The sequence below is a fragment of the Amphiprion ocellaris genome, chromosome 9 (genome assembly GCF_022539595.1).
Source record: "Amphiprion ocellaris isolate individual 3 ecotype Okinawa chromosome 9, ASM2253959v1, whole genome shotgun sequence".
Lineage (NCBI taxonomy): Eukaryota > Metazoa > Chordata > Actinopteri > Pomacentridae > Amphiprion > Amphiprion ocellaris.
Window position 1 is genome coordinate 12,435,657 of NC_072774.1, and position 18,622 is coordinate 12,454,278.

The 18,622-nt window shown below is 39.4% G+C and overlaps 2 protein-coding genes and 1 long non-coding RNA gene across 4 annotated transcripts; 2 read left to right on the forward strand and 1 right to left on the reverse strand.

Moving 5' to 3' along the window:
* Positions 1-133: 133 nt before the first annotated feature.
* LOC111578028 (uncharacterized) lies at positions 134-5,127 on the forward strand. Its single transcript, XM_023284604.3, has 4 exons — positions 134-799; positions 1,503-1,802; positions 1,954-2,038; positions 3,235-5,127. Exons 1-4 carry the CDS (start codon positions 412-414, stop codon positions 3,653-3,655), a joined length of 1,194 nt encoding a protein of 397 aa, XP_023140372.2. The 5' UTR covers positions 134-411; the 3' UTR covers positions 3,656-5,127.
* Positions 5,128-5,557: 430 nt separating this feature from the next.
* On the reverse strand, positions 5,558-18,527 carry LOC111578021 (uncharacterized). Of its 2 annotated transcripts, XR_008602713.1 has the most exons (5): positions 18,384-18,527; positions 17,832-17,934; positions 10,583-10,641; positions 6,717-9,766; positions 5,558-6,218 (listed from the first exon to the last, which is right to left on the reverse strand). It is a non-coding gene; the product is annotated as an uncharacterized LOC111578021 (long non-coding RNA). The 2 variants fall into 2 exon arrangements; XR_008602712.1 differs by having other exon boundaries at positions 5,558-9,766.
* On the forward strand, positions 8,408-16,392 carry LOC111578020 (protein rapunzel-like). Its single transcript, XM_035954762.2, has 4 exons — positions 8,408-8,425; positions 9,305-9,383; positions 12,559-12,619; positions 13,020-16,392. The coding sequence occupies exon 4, from the start codon at positions 13,055-13,057 to the stop codon at positions 13,736-13,738; it is 684 nt and encodes a 227-aa protein (XP_035810655.2). The 5' UTR covers positions 8,408-8,425; positions 9,305-9,383; positions 12,559-12,619; positions 13,020-13,054; the 3' UTR covers positions 13,739-16,392.
* Positions 18,528-18,622: the final 95 nt, after the last annotated feature.

Here is an 18,622-nt window from a genome sequence, read left to right on the forward strand (position 1 = left end):
TATATATATATATATATATATATATATATATATATTTTTTTTTTTTTTTTTAAACAAAATATTACAACGTTTACTTGCAGTGATACCTCAAAGCGGCCACCAGGCGGCGCTGTGGCCGCCAAACAACCACACACTGACGGCCACTTTCAGCGAAGAAGAGCAGCAGGAAGCATACCTTCAGCTCAGCTACTGTTGATAGACTGGTCGTTAGCTTCGTAAAATCACCCCCTTGTTTTGTTTTTGATTGTTGTACGGTGCTAAATTCACTCGAACTCGTGTGTTAAATGTGACTTTTGTCTTTGACAACTGTGTGCGCGCCGCTGTGTCCTCAGTCTGCGCTTTAAAGATCAGCGTCCTCGCAGCTAACGTTAGCAACAGAGCTGCTAGCGACCAAACAGGCCGACTGAGAGGATGAATCTGGTCCAGAATAGAACGTTACATCCTCACCTGCGGGACGAGGAGGTTCTGGTGGTGGAAAACGCCATCCGGCTGGCGATAGACTCCATCATAAATGTGCTGTACGGCGTCAACAGTTCCAGGACGCACGAGTACCAGCGGATGGTGGCCGACAGGGACAAAGAGATCCAGCGGCTGGAGTGCAGGCTGACGGAGATCGAGCACGAGCTGCAGGTGCTGCGGCGCCACGGATGCACCTGCGGGCTGAGCGGAACCGAGCACCGAGTCGGCGGGTCGCAGGGCTCCGATGACCGGCAGAAGGCAGAGCAAAGCGGCTTCGAAGCGGGCTGCACGGACCCCGAGGTGACGGCAGGGCAGCAGGAGTGTGAAATGACGATATCATGTAAGTTAGCACAACAGTGCATCATATGTGGCTGTACAGACAGAAGAAAGCCCAGGAGTCACTTCCTCTTCAGCCTCCTCAGTCTGACTGTGTATCTGAGGTCTGCCTACTAAAGTAAAATATGTTTCTGTCCCGTACCCGAAATGATTATACGAGAAAACTGACCCATTTTGCACATTTTTAACCAACAAAACAAACAGGAACTTAAACGTGAGCCTGTTTTCCATTTTCCCAGAGTGAAAATCACTTCAACCAAAGGGGAAAGCACCGATTAAAATTGGTTTGATTTCTCGCTCTCTTTCTTTAAGAACATTACAACAACAAAAAAAGGAAAAGGTAAACAGAAAGACAAGAAGAAAACAGGCCCATTTTTTGTTTTTTTTTCCATTTCAAACCTACAACATAAAAATGAAAAAGCTGGCCTATTTTTCCACTTTTACACACACAATATTACATAATGTTATATTAGCAAGACTAATCAACAAACTTTGATACTTTCAAAATGTGTACCCAGGCTCATTACCCTGCTTTTAACTAAACAGAATGATTACGATCAGTTATGTATGTTTTTTGTACCTTTATTTAGAAATGGTACAACAGATCATTTATGCTAGTGCAAATATTTTACAGTAGTTGAATTAAAATATACACAAAACAACTTTTTAAAACTGTAATTAATTTTTTTTGTCTCTGTTCTCTACAGTGGGTCTTTTTGCCAGACCCCCCTCACATGTGTCCTCTCAGAGCCACGAGTCGGCTCCTCTGTCCTCCCCCAGCAGGGTGGGCTTAGACCAAACCTGCACCTCACACTCCTCAGAGGCTTCAGGCTCCACTGAGGCAGCCAGGAATATTCCTACATCTCCCAGCAGCCTCGTCGTCAAAGAAGAGCCCTGTGACATCGACACAGTCCTAATAAAGTGGGAGATGAGTGAGGAGAGATTCACGGAGCATGAGGAGAGTGCAGGTGGTCCGTGTCAGGACAACCAGAGCCTCAGTGTAAAAAGTAATGTACTGACACTGTTTAATACATGTAACAACACAGCAACATGGTTATCTACTGTTTTAACTTTGACTGCTTTGAGTCAAAGTTAGATTTTACACAGCAATGGGGTTGGATAACTAACATGAATGTTCATCTTTTTTGATCCCTGCAGAAAAATTAGAGAACACAGAGAGAAAGAAGGTCAGAGAGAAACCTCAAGCAGATCCTGGTGGATTTCAAATCCAAGAACATCTGAGGTGAGTTCAATTATTAAGACTGTATGTGAACGATGGAAGCAGCCTCCTGGTCTGAATAGTGAAGCCTTAAAGCTGCATTCTTTCTAACAGCCATTAGAGGGCGACAACTTTACTTGCGCTGTTGAGTTTTAAGTCTTTATCTCTAATTTTGAGTGTCCTTTAATGCAGCATGATGCTCATTTAGTAAAATATAGACCCATTAAAAAATAAAAAGGCATTATAGCATGTTGTAGATCAGGGCTACATTGTGATTTTAAGGTTCTCAGTAGTGCTGGGCGATATGGAAAAAATCATATATCACGATATGGATTATTTTATATCACGATATACCACAATAAAGTATGTTTTCAGTTATATAGACGTACCCCCTCTTTTCGGTAAAAGTGCTTCTTCTTGGGCTGCCTGCGTGGCTCTCTGTCTGTTGCGACTCCGGGCATGAAACTTCAACCTGTTGCACGTCCATCATTCAGCACTCATGAGTTAAGTAAAGCATGTCGCAAACCTGCATGAGAATCAAAGAACGTAAAGCAGCGTCATGTCGCAAAACCACAAGACGGAGTTTCTTTGCGAAAAATCTTTTTGTTCTTCTTTATTTTCACTTATATAAACTTAGAGTATGCTTAGTGACAAGAAAACACTAATACAATCATCGCAGGCTATTTAATGATATATTTGCTGTAATAATTTATAAAATTAGGTTAGAAACAATAGAAGAGAAATGGTACGATAGACACTTTTCTATCGTTTCCACGATATGTATCGTCATATCGCCCAGCACTAGTTCTCAGTCAGATCCACTCGTCATTTTTCACATCCAGTTTCAGAAAACTTTGCAAGCTAAACCCCTATAGTACTTAGTAGTCCGAGTGAAAGCCTCTTCCAGTCACGACAGAAATGAGATGCAGTCCACCATAACATCAAATAGCAAGAGGCTCCACCTGGTGGTGCCACCAGGTACTGCAGCTAATGGGCAACACATTCGTCTTCAGCCTTATCAGTTAATGTATTTGTAATCAGTTCAGTGATTGACAGCACTTAATCAATGAAACATCTCTTAGCATTACAGATTGATCCAGAATTATTTAAGTGGATTTAACTTGGAAAAAAGAGCTAAAGTAGAAACTAAAAAAAAGTGAATTCTTAGTGTGAACTTCATACCTTTTCCTTTCCGATCCTGTCTCACCTGTTCACCTCAGGAACAAGAAGAAGAGCGTGCCGATGTCTGAGCTGCCGGAGGAGGCTCAGAGGCTGAAGAGGGCGGCCTGGAGGGCAGCTTCCAGGCGCTATTACGCTCGAAAAATAGCCCGTCAGCAGGCAAACCCCTCAGGCCTCGGCCCCTTTCCCCACGTCACAAACTCTTTGTATTCACAGCCCAGCTCCTTCACGGATAAGAGGCGGAGGACGCTGATATCGGAGCTGCCTGAGGAGTCTCAGACGCTACAGAGGGAGGCTTGGAGAGCGGCCTCCAAGAGGTACTACGCCCGGAAAATGGCTCGCCACCAGACGGATGCGACGCTGTACGGACACCTGCTGGAGGACATAAACCCATCTGGAGACGCCGAGGGTCCGGACAGAGAGGGACCCCACACTAACAGTGGAGGAATAATGTGCAGCTGATAGACAGCGGAGATGTTTTTAGACATTTTTCTGGATTTGTGGTGTGCACAACACTGGACTATGTTTGTAATCTCTTAATTAATGACGTTGAGGTTTGTCTCAGGTTTTCTGATGTGGTGAAGTCAGCTGTTTGTTTTGACATTGTGTTTACAGTTTATTTGTGCAGTCCTGAGCACAACACTACACTTTGGTTCTCCAGCTTTCTCCTAATTTCTGCCTGACGGCCAGTTCATGGTTCCTGCATGATGTATTCTGTTGCTCTGTTCACAAAACAAGAGGTGCATTTCCCCTCATGAAAGGCTGTGACTGCACTTTTTCCAGGATGTAGTGGTTTGTTACAGACTTGGCTGTAGAGCAGCAACAATAAAGATTATTTCCATTGTCTGTTAAGCTGTTGATAGTTTTCTGATTAGCTGTTAAGTAGATAAAAAGCCAGAAACTGATAATTAAAAAAATGTGTGTCAGTGTTTCTCGAATCAGAATCCGTTCTGTTGCCAAGCAGATTTACACATAGGAGGAATCTAACTTGGTGTTTTGGTGCATTACATTAACGCTAAGAAGCAGAGCATTTTATTTACAAGGATGAAAGATTTAAAAGAGCAAATATAGCAAATCCAAGGCATCATAAAAGTAGTTAAGCTATCAAAAATATTTACACTGTGCAAGAATTTGAAAAATTTTCGCCTTAGAATGTATAAGATGACACAGTATGTAGTTAAAGCCAAAGATAACAGACTTCTTGATTTATCTACATCCCAAAAAATATGAAGTCCACTGTCACAGGGGGAAAAAACAGAAAATAATCACAGTTAAGATGCTGCAAACAGAGAATTTTGTCAGTTCCCCGCCAAAATTCTCAGAGAGATAAATGCCAATAAAGCTGCTGATTAATTTTCATAGTTGGTTGAATAATCACTTACTTTTTGCATGTGTTTTGGGCTGCAGCACTGTGTCAGTCTGAGCATTCAGTGGGTGAACAGAGCACAGGATCTCTGGAGAACTTAGAGCTTTCCACAGTGCAGGGGCACATCCCAATCAAAGCACCATTCAGTCTCCTTGTACATCATCTCATTTCAAAGAGCCACTTGTTTGGAGCTCCGTTGGTTTTCCGGGAGCACGTGCAGCCTGCACAGATTTGTCCCTGCACTTGGACCTCTGCAGAAACACTGACATAGAAAGCATGAATTGGCCTTTGTTTGGCTACTGCACGGCATGTCTGTACAAAATACTAACTGCAGTATTGAGGCGATATGAATCTGCTCTACCAGCTGTTCTACAGTAATTCTCAATATCATCCACTGTTAACAGAGCAGCGCCCCTGGAGTCCAACATCTGGAACTACAATCAAATCTCGACAAACATCTTTGTGTTGATGGTGGGTTAACAATTACCTGCTGTAGTTTTACTGGCAAAACCTTCAAAATGTATTTCAGCCTTTTTTTGAACATAATAAAAACATGTATGGAATACAACTCTGGTGTTGCCTGATCCTGTTTAAGAACGACCGCTGTCAAAAATAAATAAATTAGGAACAGTTTATTTCTTTATACACCAGTTGGCACTTTAGTATCTGAATTCATGCAAACATGAAGCAAAATGAAACCAAGGTTTTTCCCTCAATATGTGTCATTTTCTCTAGAAATCATGCACAATATTACAACAATATTTCCCTTTTTTATTTTAAGATATTAGGACATTGGCTTACATTAGATAAAATACACATTCAAGTAATAAAGAACTTACCTGTGGAGTTCGAGAAACAGGAAACCCCAAGCACTAAACATAATAAACACTCTATAAAGGGACCTGTCCAAGATTAAAATAAATAAATACATTATAGATTTAGATAATGCTCAAGTTTCTAAACATTATTTGGAGGGGAGTTTCATATTTTTTGTAAAAAAAAAAAAAAAAAAAAAAAAAAAAGTTCAACTTTGTCATTAGATTTAGATGCTCATTTTTCTTCTTTACTCTGTTATCCCACTGGAAGAAAACAATGATTAAGTTGCAGCTGAAACATGAAACATGAAACTGAAACAGCAGCAAGTGTAATTGCTGCACTTCAGCTCTAACTGGAAAATGAGTTTAAAGAGACAACATGTAGATTCGAATTAATGTGATCCACAAACTGTGGTCACCAAAGCTGAAAGATAAATGAGATTTTACAGTTTTCACAGTCATCATTAAATAAGCTTGAATTAAAAACAGCTTTGAGGAGAAGCTAAATCCTGTATTTCAGTCTAGTTTGTTAGCGGAAGATAATTTCATCCGTATATACCTCAGAAAGTTTGATACAAATTGATTGCATTATTTTGTTGAGCCCAAACATTATTTTTCAGTGTTGGTTTTGTGCATTAGTCACTGCTTTCAGATCTATATTACTGTGGTTTTAAGTCCGTCAACAAAGTTCCTCCTGCTGCCCCACGGAGCTAAAAGTACATTTAAAAAACAAAAAACAAGGACGTCTTGCAACAGAGAGTGTCTGTCACCGTGGAGCGTAAATGATACATCCAGACCACAGACAGACACACAGCTGATCTTGCACAAGTCTGGTTTCTCCACACTGTAAAAGAAAAACAGAAGTGAAAAAACTGTAAAATATCTGGCAGCACATTTCCAAAGAGTTTCCATCAAATACCAGTAAAATCCTAAACATAACTCAGTGATAAATAACTAAAATCACAGGTTTTCCCCTGTATATTTTTTCTGTAATTTCAAATAGAATTACATATTTTCACAATTAGAAAACACCTCTTCAATCTAATAAAATCTAGGAAATACTGTATAAATGCATATAAATTCCACCATTTAATTATTGCCATCTTATGAATAACAACATTATTATGTTATTTCATGCAATGTGTTTAGTCCATCTACTATACATCCCTATCATCCTACAGATTTCTTTAAGAAACACACAAAAACACTTGTCTGAATTAACGTTCACTTTACTGTCTGTTAAATGTTTACAGTTTATCAATGGAGGCAATCTGGCAATAAATGTTTTTATCCTACACATTTATAGTAGTTAAAAATTAAATACACATAATCTGAACTATACCTGTGCCGTTTATCTGAGATCTCACTGCTACGGCTGTGAATTCTGTGCATAACATAAAGAAAAGTAATATAAACTACATGTAATGAACCCTACAGTGTAAAAAAAGAACATATTTTTTAACAGTTAACTGTTATTGTTTGAACAATTTCTTCCTATTTCACAGACTGTTTCGGTTTTGTTAAATTACTGATAATAACTTGTAAAATCCCATGGAAAAAAAATATTAATTTACATGTTAATTTAAAAAAAATAAAATTACAAAGCAAACCAGAACTGTACCTCATATCTAAAATATATACTTTTACAAATGGAAAATTTGTTCTTATACAGCAGTAGATGCTAATATATATATATATTTTTTTTTATTTTTTTTGTTTTAACAAATATTTTTTCTTTTACAATGTGTGACCATAAAATCACGCAGTTTTAGTGCATTTAAATCAACTAAAAATATACCATTATTCTACAGATATTTTGCTGTTATGTTTACAGTTTTTAAATGCATCCTTTCTGGTGCTTTTGCCGCCACATTTTCAGTTCTTTTGCAGCGTATATAAAAGTCTACACTTAGTATATTCACAGATCTAAGCTTTTACTTCATGTGATCATTCAGTATATTCACCAACATTCTTTTCATAAATATCTTTTTTTTTTAAGGTTGGAGAACAACCCTTTGCTCTCTCTTTTTACACTGGTAACAAGCAAATTTTACAAAATTTTAAACAGTTCAAACTATTTTGTTATAAAAAGATGAATTCTTGTAATGTAATGTTCAAATATTTGGAGATTTCACAGCCAACAGGAACTTTAAGGAAATATTCTTTGAATGTTCCCTGAATGTTTGCAGATTTCCATCAGGGAACCTTCATGAACATCCTGTGAGCGTTCCCTGATGGTTCCCTGATGGTTACTGTGAAAGACCTTTGTACTGTACTACTACAGCATATTTCACAGCAAACAGGAACCTCCATCAAACGTTCCCTAAATGTTCCCTGAAGATTAGTTTGCTGGGTTGCTAGAGAATGTTATTTTCCTGTAATTTACAGAAATATCCTCTTGGTACGATAACAAAAATGTATTAATTCATAATAAATGTCTGTAAAAACAAGTTGTTTTTTACAGTGTGCTGTATCTATATGACTGTGTGGCTTCAGTGAAACGTGAGCCGCTTGACAGCTGCAGCAGCAAATGCGCACAATGAGGACAGGCGCTGCGCTTTAATAAAGGCTCCCTGCGCCTGTTTTTGAGGTCCGAGCGCTGATTCAGAGCAAATAACGGAGGCTTTGTCAGACGGCCGTCTTTTTATTTGCACTTTTTCCTCCACTACAGAGCGCAGGGAGCACAGGGCTCCTCTTGTGCTGCTGTTGCCGGAGGCTCGGTGTTCCACAGAGGGGATGTGGGGTCCTGAACCTGCTGTGGGCTCATGTCTGGACACGTAGGGAGGCAGAAGATCGTCCGATCAGCGACCTGAACACCGCAGCAGGCTTCAGACCCGGACCGTCCGTTGACGCAGCGCCGCCGGCTGCCAGCATCATTTGCATCGTGGTTTGTTTGGGGGGAAACAGCTTTAACCGTCGGCGCTGTTGTTCCTCCAAACACGACATTTCAATGCTTTGTCTGCTTTGGTTTTTCCTGCTGCACCACTGAATCCACGCTTATTTAATCCTGGATGAAGGAACAGACTGCAGGACTCTGAGCGCACTGACTGGGTGCGTTTACAGCTCAGCTTTTTGTCCGCTTCACAGCTATTGTTGGCCACATGGATGCTAACTGGAATTTACAGTCTGTGCGACAGCGTTGTTAGTATTAACAAATGTACATTTCAGCAAATAGTATTTTTAAATAAATAAATAATCAGCTTAAATGTCTGCAGTGCCATTGCGCCATTTGGAACTTTTCTCGTTGCATTTTGCTCTCTAGTGGACCTTATATTCAAGATTTTTTTGAGTGCAGCCTTTAATTTTCGAGTATAATTTGTAAATTTTAAACTACATTATTAATATATTTACCATTTAAGCTGAGTAAAGTTATATTTTTTCCTCCTGGAGCCTTTGGAGAGCTCTTTTTGCCTTTAGATGCACCTGTGCACTTTTGGAGAGGTCCATTTGGATACGCAGCTCACTTTTGGCACCGTTGGATTTTACCCTCATGAAAATATTTTCCTTCGACTTTTTTTGGTCGAGTCCATAAGAAAAATGTCTCTTTGACACTATAATCCCATCAATGGAGTATTTGTAGACTCTCAGAGATGCTCCAGGGCTTGGCAAACGCATAAAACGCAGCAGAAAGTCTGCAGAGTTCAGTTGCGCACTCGCTTACAATTGCGCTTCAGTATGAACTGTATGACTAGAGGATGGACCAGAATAAGTTGAAATCATAGGGGTAGAAGAGAGTCTATATGAGGAGGGGGTTTTGCTATTTAAGGCCTCTGATATGGCATTTTATAATGGAATATTGGAGATTATACCTATTTGGGCCCCAAAAGGCCATTTTTGGATCTTGGGGGCTGTCTGGACACTTTAAAAATGGTTTTGTCCATTTGGATCACCCCTACATTTTCAACATACATGGAAGTGTCCTTTTTGCAGGGATTGCTGGGAAGAAGAAGGAGGCTGTCGAAGTTGGAACTTTGGAGAGGGAGGTGTAGGCTGATCCACTGAGGAAAAGGTAAGAAATCCTCTGTTCTGCTGTGGCCTGTGGACTCTAATGTTGGCTGGTAGGCACATGGAGGCGGTTTACTCCACATTTAGAAGGAGAAATGGAGGTTTTCAGGTGTATTTTGGTGTCTTTTTGGTGTAATTGAACAGGGAGGGTCAGGCCATTATGGTGTGCACTAACAAGGAAATATGGAGGCACGGCTAGGGGGAGCCAGAGCAGGGCAGGAAGGCAGCTGGCTGGGCTCTCAGCTCAGGGTGCTTATTTTAGTACTCACAAACATTGCAGGACTCCGGATGACACTTCATTGTTGTGTGTTCACCTTCATTAGTGCAGTTATTGTCCGGACTTTGTCAGCCTCTGGAGGTCCAGAAGTGTCCAAGCTGCCATACAGCCTGCAAACACACAACTAACTGTCAGGAAACATGAAGAAACAGCAGAAAATCTTTCACATTAGACACCAAAATGCGACTTTTCTACTTTAGGAGCGGATTTAATTAGGAATAAAGTGTAAATGTGGATTAGCCTAGCATTGCTGTGATCATAGAAAACATTCAAGATGGCCTCTCTTCAGCTGGGAAACAGGTGAGAGCAGCTTCCTGATCTGAGTGACAGCGCAGCTTGTTTTCAGTCAACGTGTAGCTTCCACACAGAGCTAATTTTACATTTTTGCATGTTTCTGTCAGAATTTTTGTGTATATGTACATTAATACAGAAGCTGAGTCACTTGGCCACAGCTTCAGACTGTGTGACTGAGATGTGGGAGTGTTTTGTCCTTTTTGAAGGCCATTTTTAAAGGTCCTGCAGTCACACAGCAGTGACTGATCCACCCACAGAGGAGCTTTCAACACCCCAGCAGCTGGAATTCATCCCAAATGTTACGTTAATAAGCACTTTTATTAACTTTAAACACAAATACAACGAGAAGTCCATTTTATTTTCTTCTTGCAATGAATACAAATAGCAAAAACTGTTTAAGCTGGCCTGTTAATAGATGTCTTTAAAGGTCAGAGGTCAATTTAAAAATCTTTTTATTAACACAAAGGGTTAATTTAATGTTAACGGTACCAACACCGAGCCGGGGTTGGTTTGATTTACCTTATTTGTGGTAAATGCAGCTCAAATTATCCCCATTATTCAAAAAAAATCTAAAAAGTTACAGCAGTGTTGCTTCTCTGTTGCCAGAAACCTGCAGTTAACCCTTTAATTACCTGTGTCTCCTTTCGCTGTTCGCTGCATTATGTTGAGAAATGGACCCGTAGATCATCCTCTGTGAAAACAAGCACACACAGTAAAGAGATGTTACACGCATGAGTGTTAGTGGGTCTTGATTTAGACGCCATCAAGCCACAACTGTGAAGCAAAGCGGTATTTTTAGTAGAAAAAAGCCAAAAAAAAAGGAACATTTTTGGAAAGGATATATGATTTTCAACACGAAAAATTACAAGATTTTGATTAAAATGTGATAAAATCTTGCAAATGTTGCTGTTGAGAAGCACTTTGTGGAGGTTTTGTCTCATTCTGCAAGATTTTCCAAGCGTGGATTTCACAAATATTCAGATCAGTTGGATATTTTCTCATGTTTCGGTCGATTACACATGTTTAAAGGCATCATTTAAAGTTAACCAGAAGCGAAAGGGTTAAACTAGAGGCAGCGTCAGAGCTTTCAGTCCACAGTAGTGGTGCTGAAATCAGACAGAGGTGGATGTTTAGGGCGTTTTTGTGGGTAAATTACTGCCCCCTGTGGTGGTCACGGGGATTTAAACAGAAAGGAAAGCAAAACAAATCTCAGCGGTGGATCACAGAGGCCTGTTTAATCCTGCTCAGGTCCTCAACTCAACACCGCTGTTGGGATTGTGTGTTTGTGTCATAATCTCTGAGTGTGTAACACGTGGTGTTACAAAAAGATAAGAGGATGCTAAACACACCCACTGTCCACCTCCTCTGTTCTCTGTTCAACATCAGGACTGCACTTGTAGAAAAAACACATATGATCTTATTTCAACAAATATTGAATGTCAATGGAGATTTTATTGCTAATTTCAGTTTGAAATTGACAGATCTGTTGTCCTCCTTTGAATGAACACATTCCTCTGGGTAGCAGCTCCTGTTATATAATAAACAAGTTCTTCAGCTCAGTCAGTGTGAGGAGTTTGTGTTCCGCCCAGTCAACAGCTGCTTCCTCATTCAGCTCACTGCTGCTGAGGAGCTATCAGCTCGGTCCATAGAAACACATTGACACCCGCCTGGTGCTGAAAGACTCCAGTGCTGCTGAGGCTGTTAACTCTTTCACTGCTGAAAACTGCAGCTAGTGACAGACAAAAATCTGCTCTCTTCCTGGTTCAGATTGACAAAACAAGCCCAGAGCAGTAACATTCAGTGTTGGATGCATCTACAGCTGCCTAAATATTGTGACTCCAACATGCTGCTGCTCCTCACATATTTCTCCGTCTCGCTGCTTTAAAGACATTTTTCCAGCTATCTGCCCTCAGACATTAGCTATAAATAGCAGCTGTCCCATAAATGGACTCAGTTTAGTGCAGGCAATAGTGCAGCTACTGCTGAGGGAACCCAGATAATCATAAGACAAAAGAAAATCAACATGACATACATTTAAAAAGACAGAGATCCAGGAAAACCTTGGACTTGTTGGGTTTTGTATTTTTTGGGGTCAAAACATAGTTAAAAATCATTTCATATTCATTTAATTGTTGTAGATTTATACCTAAGTTTGCTCAGTTCATCTCCGTCATGTATTACAGTCAGTTAAAGCAGTATTTTATATCATTTCAATGTTTTTTGCTATGAAAATATAATCAAAAATGTTTTAAAAATCTATCAGATTTTCTATGTAATTTCAGTATTAAAGTAGTACATTACGTGTTTTAATTTAATTTGCATATTTTTACATATTTTATTATTGATATTCTTTATGTATTCCATTTTAGCATATTTGTATATAATTGGGACAAATGTTTATGTTATATGTTGTATATATAATTATTAAATTCTTTTTGTAGTGTTCATTATTATGTAAATTCACATCATGAATAACAGCACTGCAAAGCTTGCACCTCTTTGGTTAATTTGTGGCTTTGATCAGTTTCTTTCCGATTTTGTGCAGCTGCTGTTTTAAAAATAACTGACTCGACGTCTTGTTTCTGAATCTGTCTGTCTTCTTTTTCAGGAATCATCCCAATCAGTCCCTGCGTCCCTGGTTTTATTTTCCCTGAGTGACAAAGTTTGATGTAAGCATCAGCAACTCTTCAACAATACATCTATCACCGTCATTTGCTTTTAGTGTTGGAAAATTGTGTGAAACCGTCGTGAAACACTGAACTGATCAGTTAGTTTACCGTATATATGTTGATGCATGATCTGATGACAATAAAACACTTACAGATAACCTGTGCAAATAACTGAATTGGATGCTTTCTAGACTTTTATTTAAATATTTTATGGGGGAAAATGAATGATTATTTTTTAAATTTGTTTTTACAATTGAATATTGGTGAAAACTAAACCAGTAGTAAACGATATACTGATCCAGCAGCTATTACAACTTGCACCGGGAACACCTGATTTTGATGAATGTGTCGTAATCATCCTGACGATCAGAGAAAAGTGACCTCTGTGTTTGTGTTTCAGATCAGCATCTTCATACAGCGAAGCAGCAGCTCACCATGATGGAAGAGGAGATCAGCGAGGACCGGGCCAAGCTGAAGCAGGGCCTGGTCAAAGTGCTCCAGTGCGTGGCCACCATCTCCTCAGCGGCCGCCGTGGTTAACCCCATTTTCGGCGTGGCCGGCTCGCTGATCCGGGTGGTGCTGCACCACGTGGACGACGAGGACATCCGCACCCTGAAGCGCGAGTTCGGCTCGGTGAACCGGGCGCTGGACGAGCTCTCCCAGCAGAACCGCAACACGCTGGTGCAGATCAAGAAGGAGACGCTGGACGGCCAGTACTGCCGCGTGGAGGAGAACCTCAAGAACCAGTTCAGGAAGTTCATGGAGATGGTGGAGGCACGGCCGGAGCACCGTGAGCGCAAGAAGGACGACTTCGAGGAGAGCTACTCCAACGACTTGGGCGACCAGAACCTGCACACGCTCTACGACGGCGTCGTGGGCAAACCAAAGCTCTTCAGCAGACCCATCCTGGAGGTGTACCTGAAGCACTCGCAGGGCGACCGGCACACCATGGAGCGGCTGTGCACCCGCCTCACCTACCTGTTCTGCATCGGCCTCATCGCCCTGATGGGCTACGCCGCCATCATCGGAGACGACGAGGAGGGCCTGAGCGAGGAGTGGGCCGAGAAGATGGAGCATGTGCAGGAGAAGATGCAGGAGGCGCTGTGCAGGTGCAAATGAAGACGAGTGTTTCTTCACGTCCACATTCCCACTATAACTCTGTCTTCTTCTTCTTTTGCTTTTTCTCTCTCGATAAATACTTTTCAAGCATCTGCTCCAAAACACTATTTATCCAAACTCGCTGCATATGCAGGTAAAGTGGTCTGTGAGACACAAGCATCACGGCATGCAGCTTTAACATTTAACAGCTAGTATGAGAGAGTATCACAGAATTCACAGTAATTCAAAAAGAACATTTCTGGTATGGACCATTAATGTGATTCTCATTACAGATATCCACAATGAAGCTGCAGATATCTGCAAATTAATCCTGACTAGTTGTGTCCCACTTTCAAATATCTGCAGCTTTATATAGTTATACATAATTATGATGACTAGTTCAAGATGTCTTTAGTTCCCCTCAGTTCAGGATTTCTACGTTGTCCTTTGTAGATTCTTAAATCAGTTTAAACTGAATCCTGGTTTGTAGAACTCTGGAGCTGGAATTCTTATTAATCAGACATCTTGAATTATAGCTTTGACTCGACGAAATGACGTTACTGGATTTCTGTAGTTACGCCAAGAAACTGTGTTAATTTCAACAACAAAACATATTCGGTTTTGACAGATTTTTCACAATGAAAATGAAACTAAAGCTAATTAAGAACCAGTTTTCCCAGTTGAGAAACATGATGTATAGTTGAACCCTTTAAGTCAACAAATTAAAACTAAACAACAATATTATAGACAGAAAAATTAACAGTGTCTACAGAATCAACATTGCTGCTCCTGAGCAACAATTCCTCCTGGCCAGTAGATTTATATTTATTTTATATATCTGGTGATTCAGGCAAATAGCTTAAAATACTAAAATCATTTAGAAATTCCAGCAAAAAAGCAGCAACAAAACAGCTGAGACAAACTGTGAAGATGCGCTGGATTTAGCATTAAAGTTATGTTCATGTTGCTGTCAGAAGGAAGGAGTCAGTTCCAGAGTATGAAACCGTTTACTGGATGTACCGATCACTGCAGGGCATCAAAGTGCTCCCAGTGAAAAAGTGCAAAGATGTCACTAAAACATCACTATCGAAAACTAGACAAAAAAGCTTTTAGTTTTTGTGACCAAGACTGACAAAAATCCAATGATTAACATCAAATTAACACACACAATTGTGAAAATAACCTCAAATTTAATCTAGAGCAGCTGCTAAGTGAACAAGCTTTCCAAACATACTGTATCACTGCAGCTGCAGTAAATAAACTACAAGTCTCTCATGCACAGACTCCATTATTTCCTGTGTTCAGAAACTTTCTATGATGCTGACAACAATTCAGACTAGTCACAGTGATGTTCTGGATATCTGCCGCTGCTGTTCTGATGTATGTAAACTAAATTACAGAGCATCTCTACATTAGTAAAGCCTGTGATTTTAGCTCTTAAATGTTAAAACTGCTTTTTTGTGCCTGTTTTGTTTTGGTTTCACTTGTAAAACTGGCTAAATTTCACTGATAAATTCTTCAAGATACAAATGCGGATGTTTCATCGGATGCAAAAAAAAAAGCTAATTAATCAGCTTGATCTTGACGCTGCACTAAAAGCTGAATTACAATTTTGTGAGCACTGTGAGGAATCTGCATGCCATATACATGATACTGAAGATTTGTTCTGGATTTAAATGTCATCTTGAAGTCCTCAGCTGGTGACTTGTATCCCCGACTTTATGCACTTTCTATTGTAGTTTTATGGGAAATATATATAAATATATATATACAAAAATAGCACTACAAGAAATTCAGCATGTTGAGAAATGCTGAGCAGCCTGACTAAACAAAACCAAGGAGCATCCCAAAGTTTCAGAACTATGAATGTAACTGCAGCCACATCTGGGCATCTCCATTTACTACATGCAATTGTGTGTAAATTAGTAAAATACGCGGCACAGATATATGTTTCTTACGCTGGATTGAATTTTATTTTACACTAATATTTGTTGTTCATGTTGCTGCGTAGTTCTTTACTTTCTCTGCCGATTTCTGGTTGGAAAATTGAAAACACTAACAGTACAAGTGAAATCTTTTTCCATGTACATCTGACAAAAACAAAACTTCACCACAGCAGGAGACACTCATAGCCATAATTGTTGAATCTGGATTCTATAAATGTTAACCAGAGCAGCTCCTTTCTTTTCTGTTAAAAAAAAAAAAAAAACAGCTTTTTAGCCAAGCAGAAGAAATGTTGTGTAAAAAAATCATCTGTAGGGTTCTTTGGTGAGTCTTCATTTGGTTTTCTTTGAGTTAAACCTTTTTGTGTTCCTCCTCTTCCGACCAACAGTGCCTCAGTGTGCCATTACTTTTATATTATTTTCTTTACTTTTAAGAGGTGAAATCATTTTTGTAAATGTCCTTTTTTTAAGTGAAGTGGTGGCATCAGTAGTTTGTTTCACTGCATCAGAAAACATCACCCTGCTCTCCTGCTCTCAGTACTAAACTGGCTGTGGTAGCGTTCCATTTCTCTTGTCACGACACTATACGCTGTCGATGTGGAGGAAAATTATACGGACCTCTTGAGGCTTTTTTGAAATGTCATATATGTGAATATGTTGCCTTTTTTTTGGTGTGGATATTTGATGCCTGGTTGTATATGCGCCACTATAAATAAACATGAGTGAACCAATGATGCTGACTCAGTCGTGATTGATGACTAAAAGCAATAAGAAGAATAATAAATTACAAGTTAACAAGGTGTTTTACAGACAAAAAAATATTCATTTTACACAGGTTATATGGTTTGTTTTTTATTTCTGTAAGTGATTGTTGTAATCTGAGCAGATAAATTATATTTCTTGACCAACCACATTGTGCACATGGATTAAGAGAGCCTGCAGATAACTGAACTACACTAAATAACAAATTAGGGGGAAAAAAACATCAATATTCCAGAAGTTGGGGTGCTAAAAAAGTACAGTTACAAAAATACAATAATTTTCGAGCCCGAACTTTACACAAACTCATGATTTTAATTGGTCAATAATGGATTTTTACATGTATATAAACAAACCATATATTAATTTTTAAAGGAAATTTGATTTTTCTAAAAATTGTTTTGCACAGAAACACAAAAAATGTTGGTAAATTTACATTATGTTGAAATTTTATTTTCCTTTCCTCATACAATAAATAAGGTTAAATTCGATAGATCAATAGATAATGACATTGTTATTAGTAGTACTATCATATTATGATTTTTTCATTACATAATCAAAATAGTTAGCATTTTATATTATATACATATATATATATAATCTCGCCCTGTTATACAAAATGTCTGTAACAAGTTTGTGTAAAAATACGAAACCAAATTTTTTTCCAACTGTCACTAATAGTATCTAATTTTACGCATATATATTTACAGTCTTGTACACAAATTTAACCTCATCCATCAAACTTTGAAAAGGTGAAGATACCATTAATTGACAAATGATTGCTTTACTGTCCTTGTCTGCAAATAATAATATTTTATCTTACAAAATTAGCATTGGATGGTTATTTACATTTTTGAATTGTTTATTTTACATTAAACATGTAAACTCATGGTCTGTTTTTCTATAAAATCACTCTGAATATGTAATTGCTGTGTTTTTTTATTGGTCCTTTGTTAATACTGTCCAATAATACCTTAATAATTCAATATGAAAATAAGTATCTACATTTAAAATAACAGATAAACCCGATAAACTGGTTACCTTGCTGAACGTATAAAACAAATGGCAGCTCTTCACAGAAACGTGCAGTTCACCGAATTGTGCGCAAGAGGGCGTCAGTACTTCAGTTGCGCCACTTTAACACCTGTTTTCTGTGAACTCCTCGAGGCCCCGCAGCACTGAAGCATCTAAAACCTGTTTGCTCTGAACACAGCTGCTGTCTGAGCAAAGCGGCTTCAAATCATTCCCCAGATCAAAACAGGCGCAGCGGAGGTTTAAATCCAGGTGAGCTGTCCGGGGTTAAGCCCCTCCGGTTTGGCCCTCATGCACCAATATGCAGCTGAACAGGTTTGAGAACCAAAACAGGAAAATGTGCGTTTCAGGCATTTGTAGCTCAGATTTGAGGCTCTTACCTGCAGACCGATGAGCGTCTGTGAGCCACGTCCTCCGTCATGTGATGGAGCTGTTCTTTAATCTGCTCAGGAGATGAGCTCGTGTCGACGAATCCATCGATATCTGAGGAAAATAAGGATTATTTCAGTAACTTAAATAAAACAGAGATCGACTATGGATGTTCAGGCGTGATGTGAAAGACTTGGTGGTTTGGGAGGAAGATGATTTTTTTGGCTGAGGGAGGCTCGCAGGGTGCGTCGTGTGCGCGCACAGGAGGAGATGTGGGGTTTAATCCGAGCATCACGAACACCTCAGATATAAAAAAATAAAAAATACTTATCTTACCTTTACTTGTAATAAATCTGAGTTGACAGGCAGCAGACATTAAGAAAGACTGTGATGCACATGAAAATGTCCTTTCCTTTGGTGTAACACATTCAGAATCGTATTCCAAATCTAAACGTTTGGCAGTGCGTAAAATCATCCTTTTATGATTTGAGCTTCTACAAATAAAAAGCAGTGAATCAATTTAAACAATAAAAGCCCCAAAACAGTTTCCCCCACCGTCTTACCTCAAGTTTGGGTCCTTTTTCACAGCACATCATGGTGACACATCTGCGCCGAGTGCGCAAGAAATCTAAGATGATTGGAAAATAATACTCAAGAAGACTAATGTTTAGAATCCTTTCGGTTCTGGTGAAGAAAGCGGATCGCCCTTTCCTGCGCCTTTTCGTGTCTGGAAAGAAAATGGACCCTCCACAGATTTCACCTCCTGTAGTTTGCGCTCCGTCTATCTGTCTGTCTTTCTGTT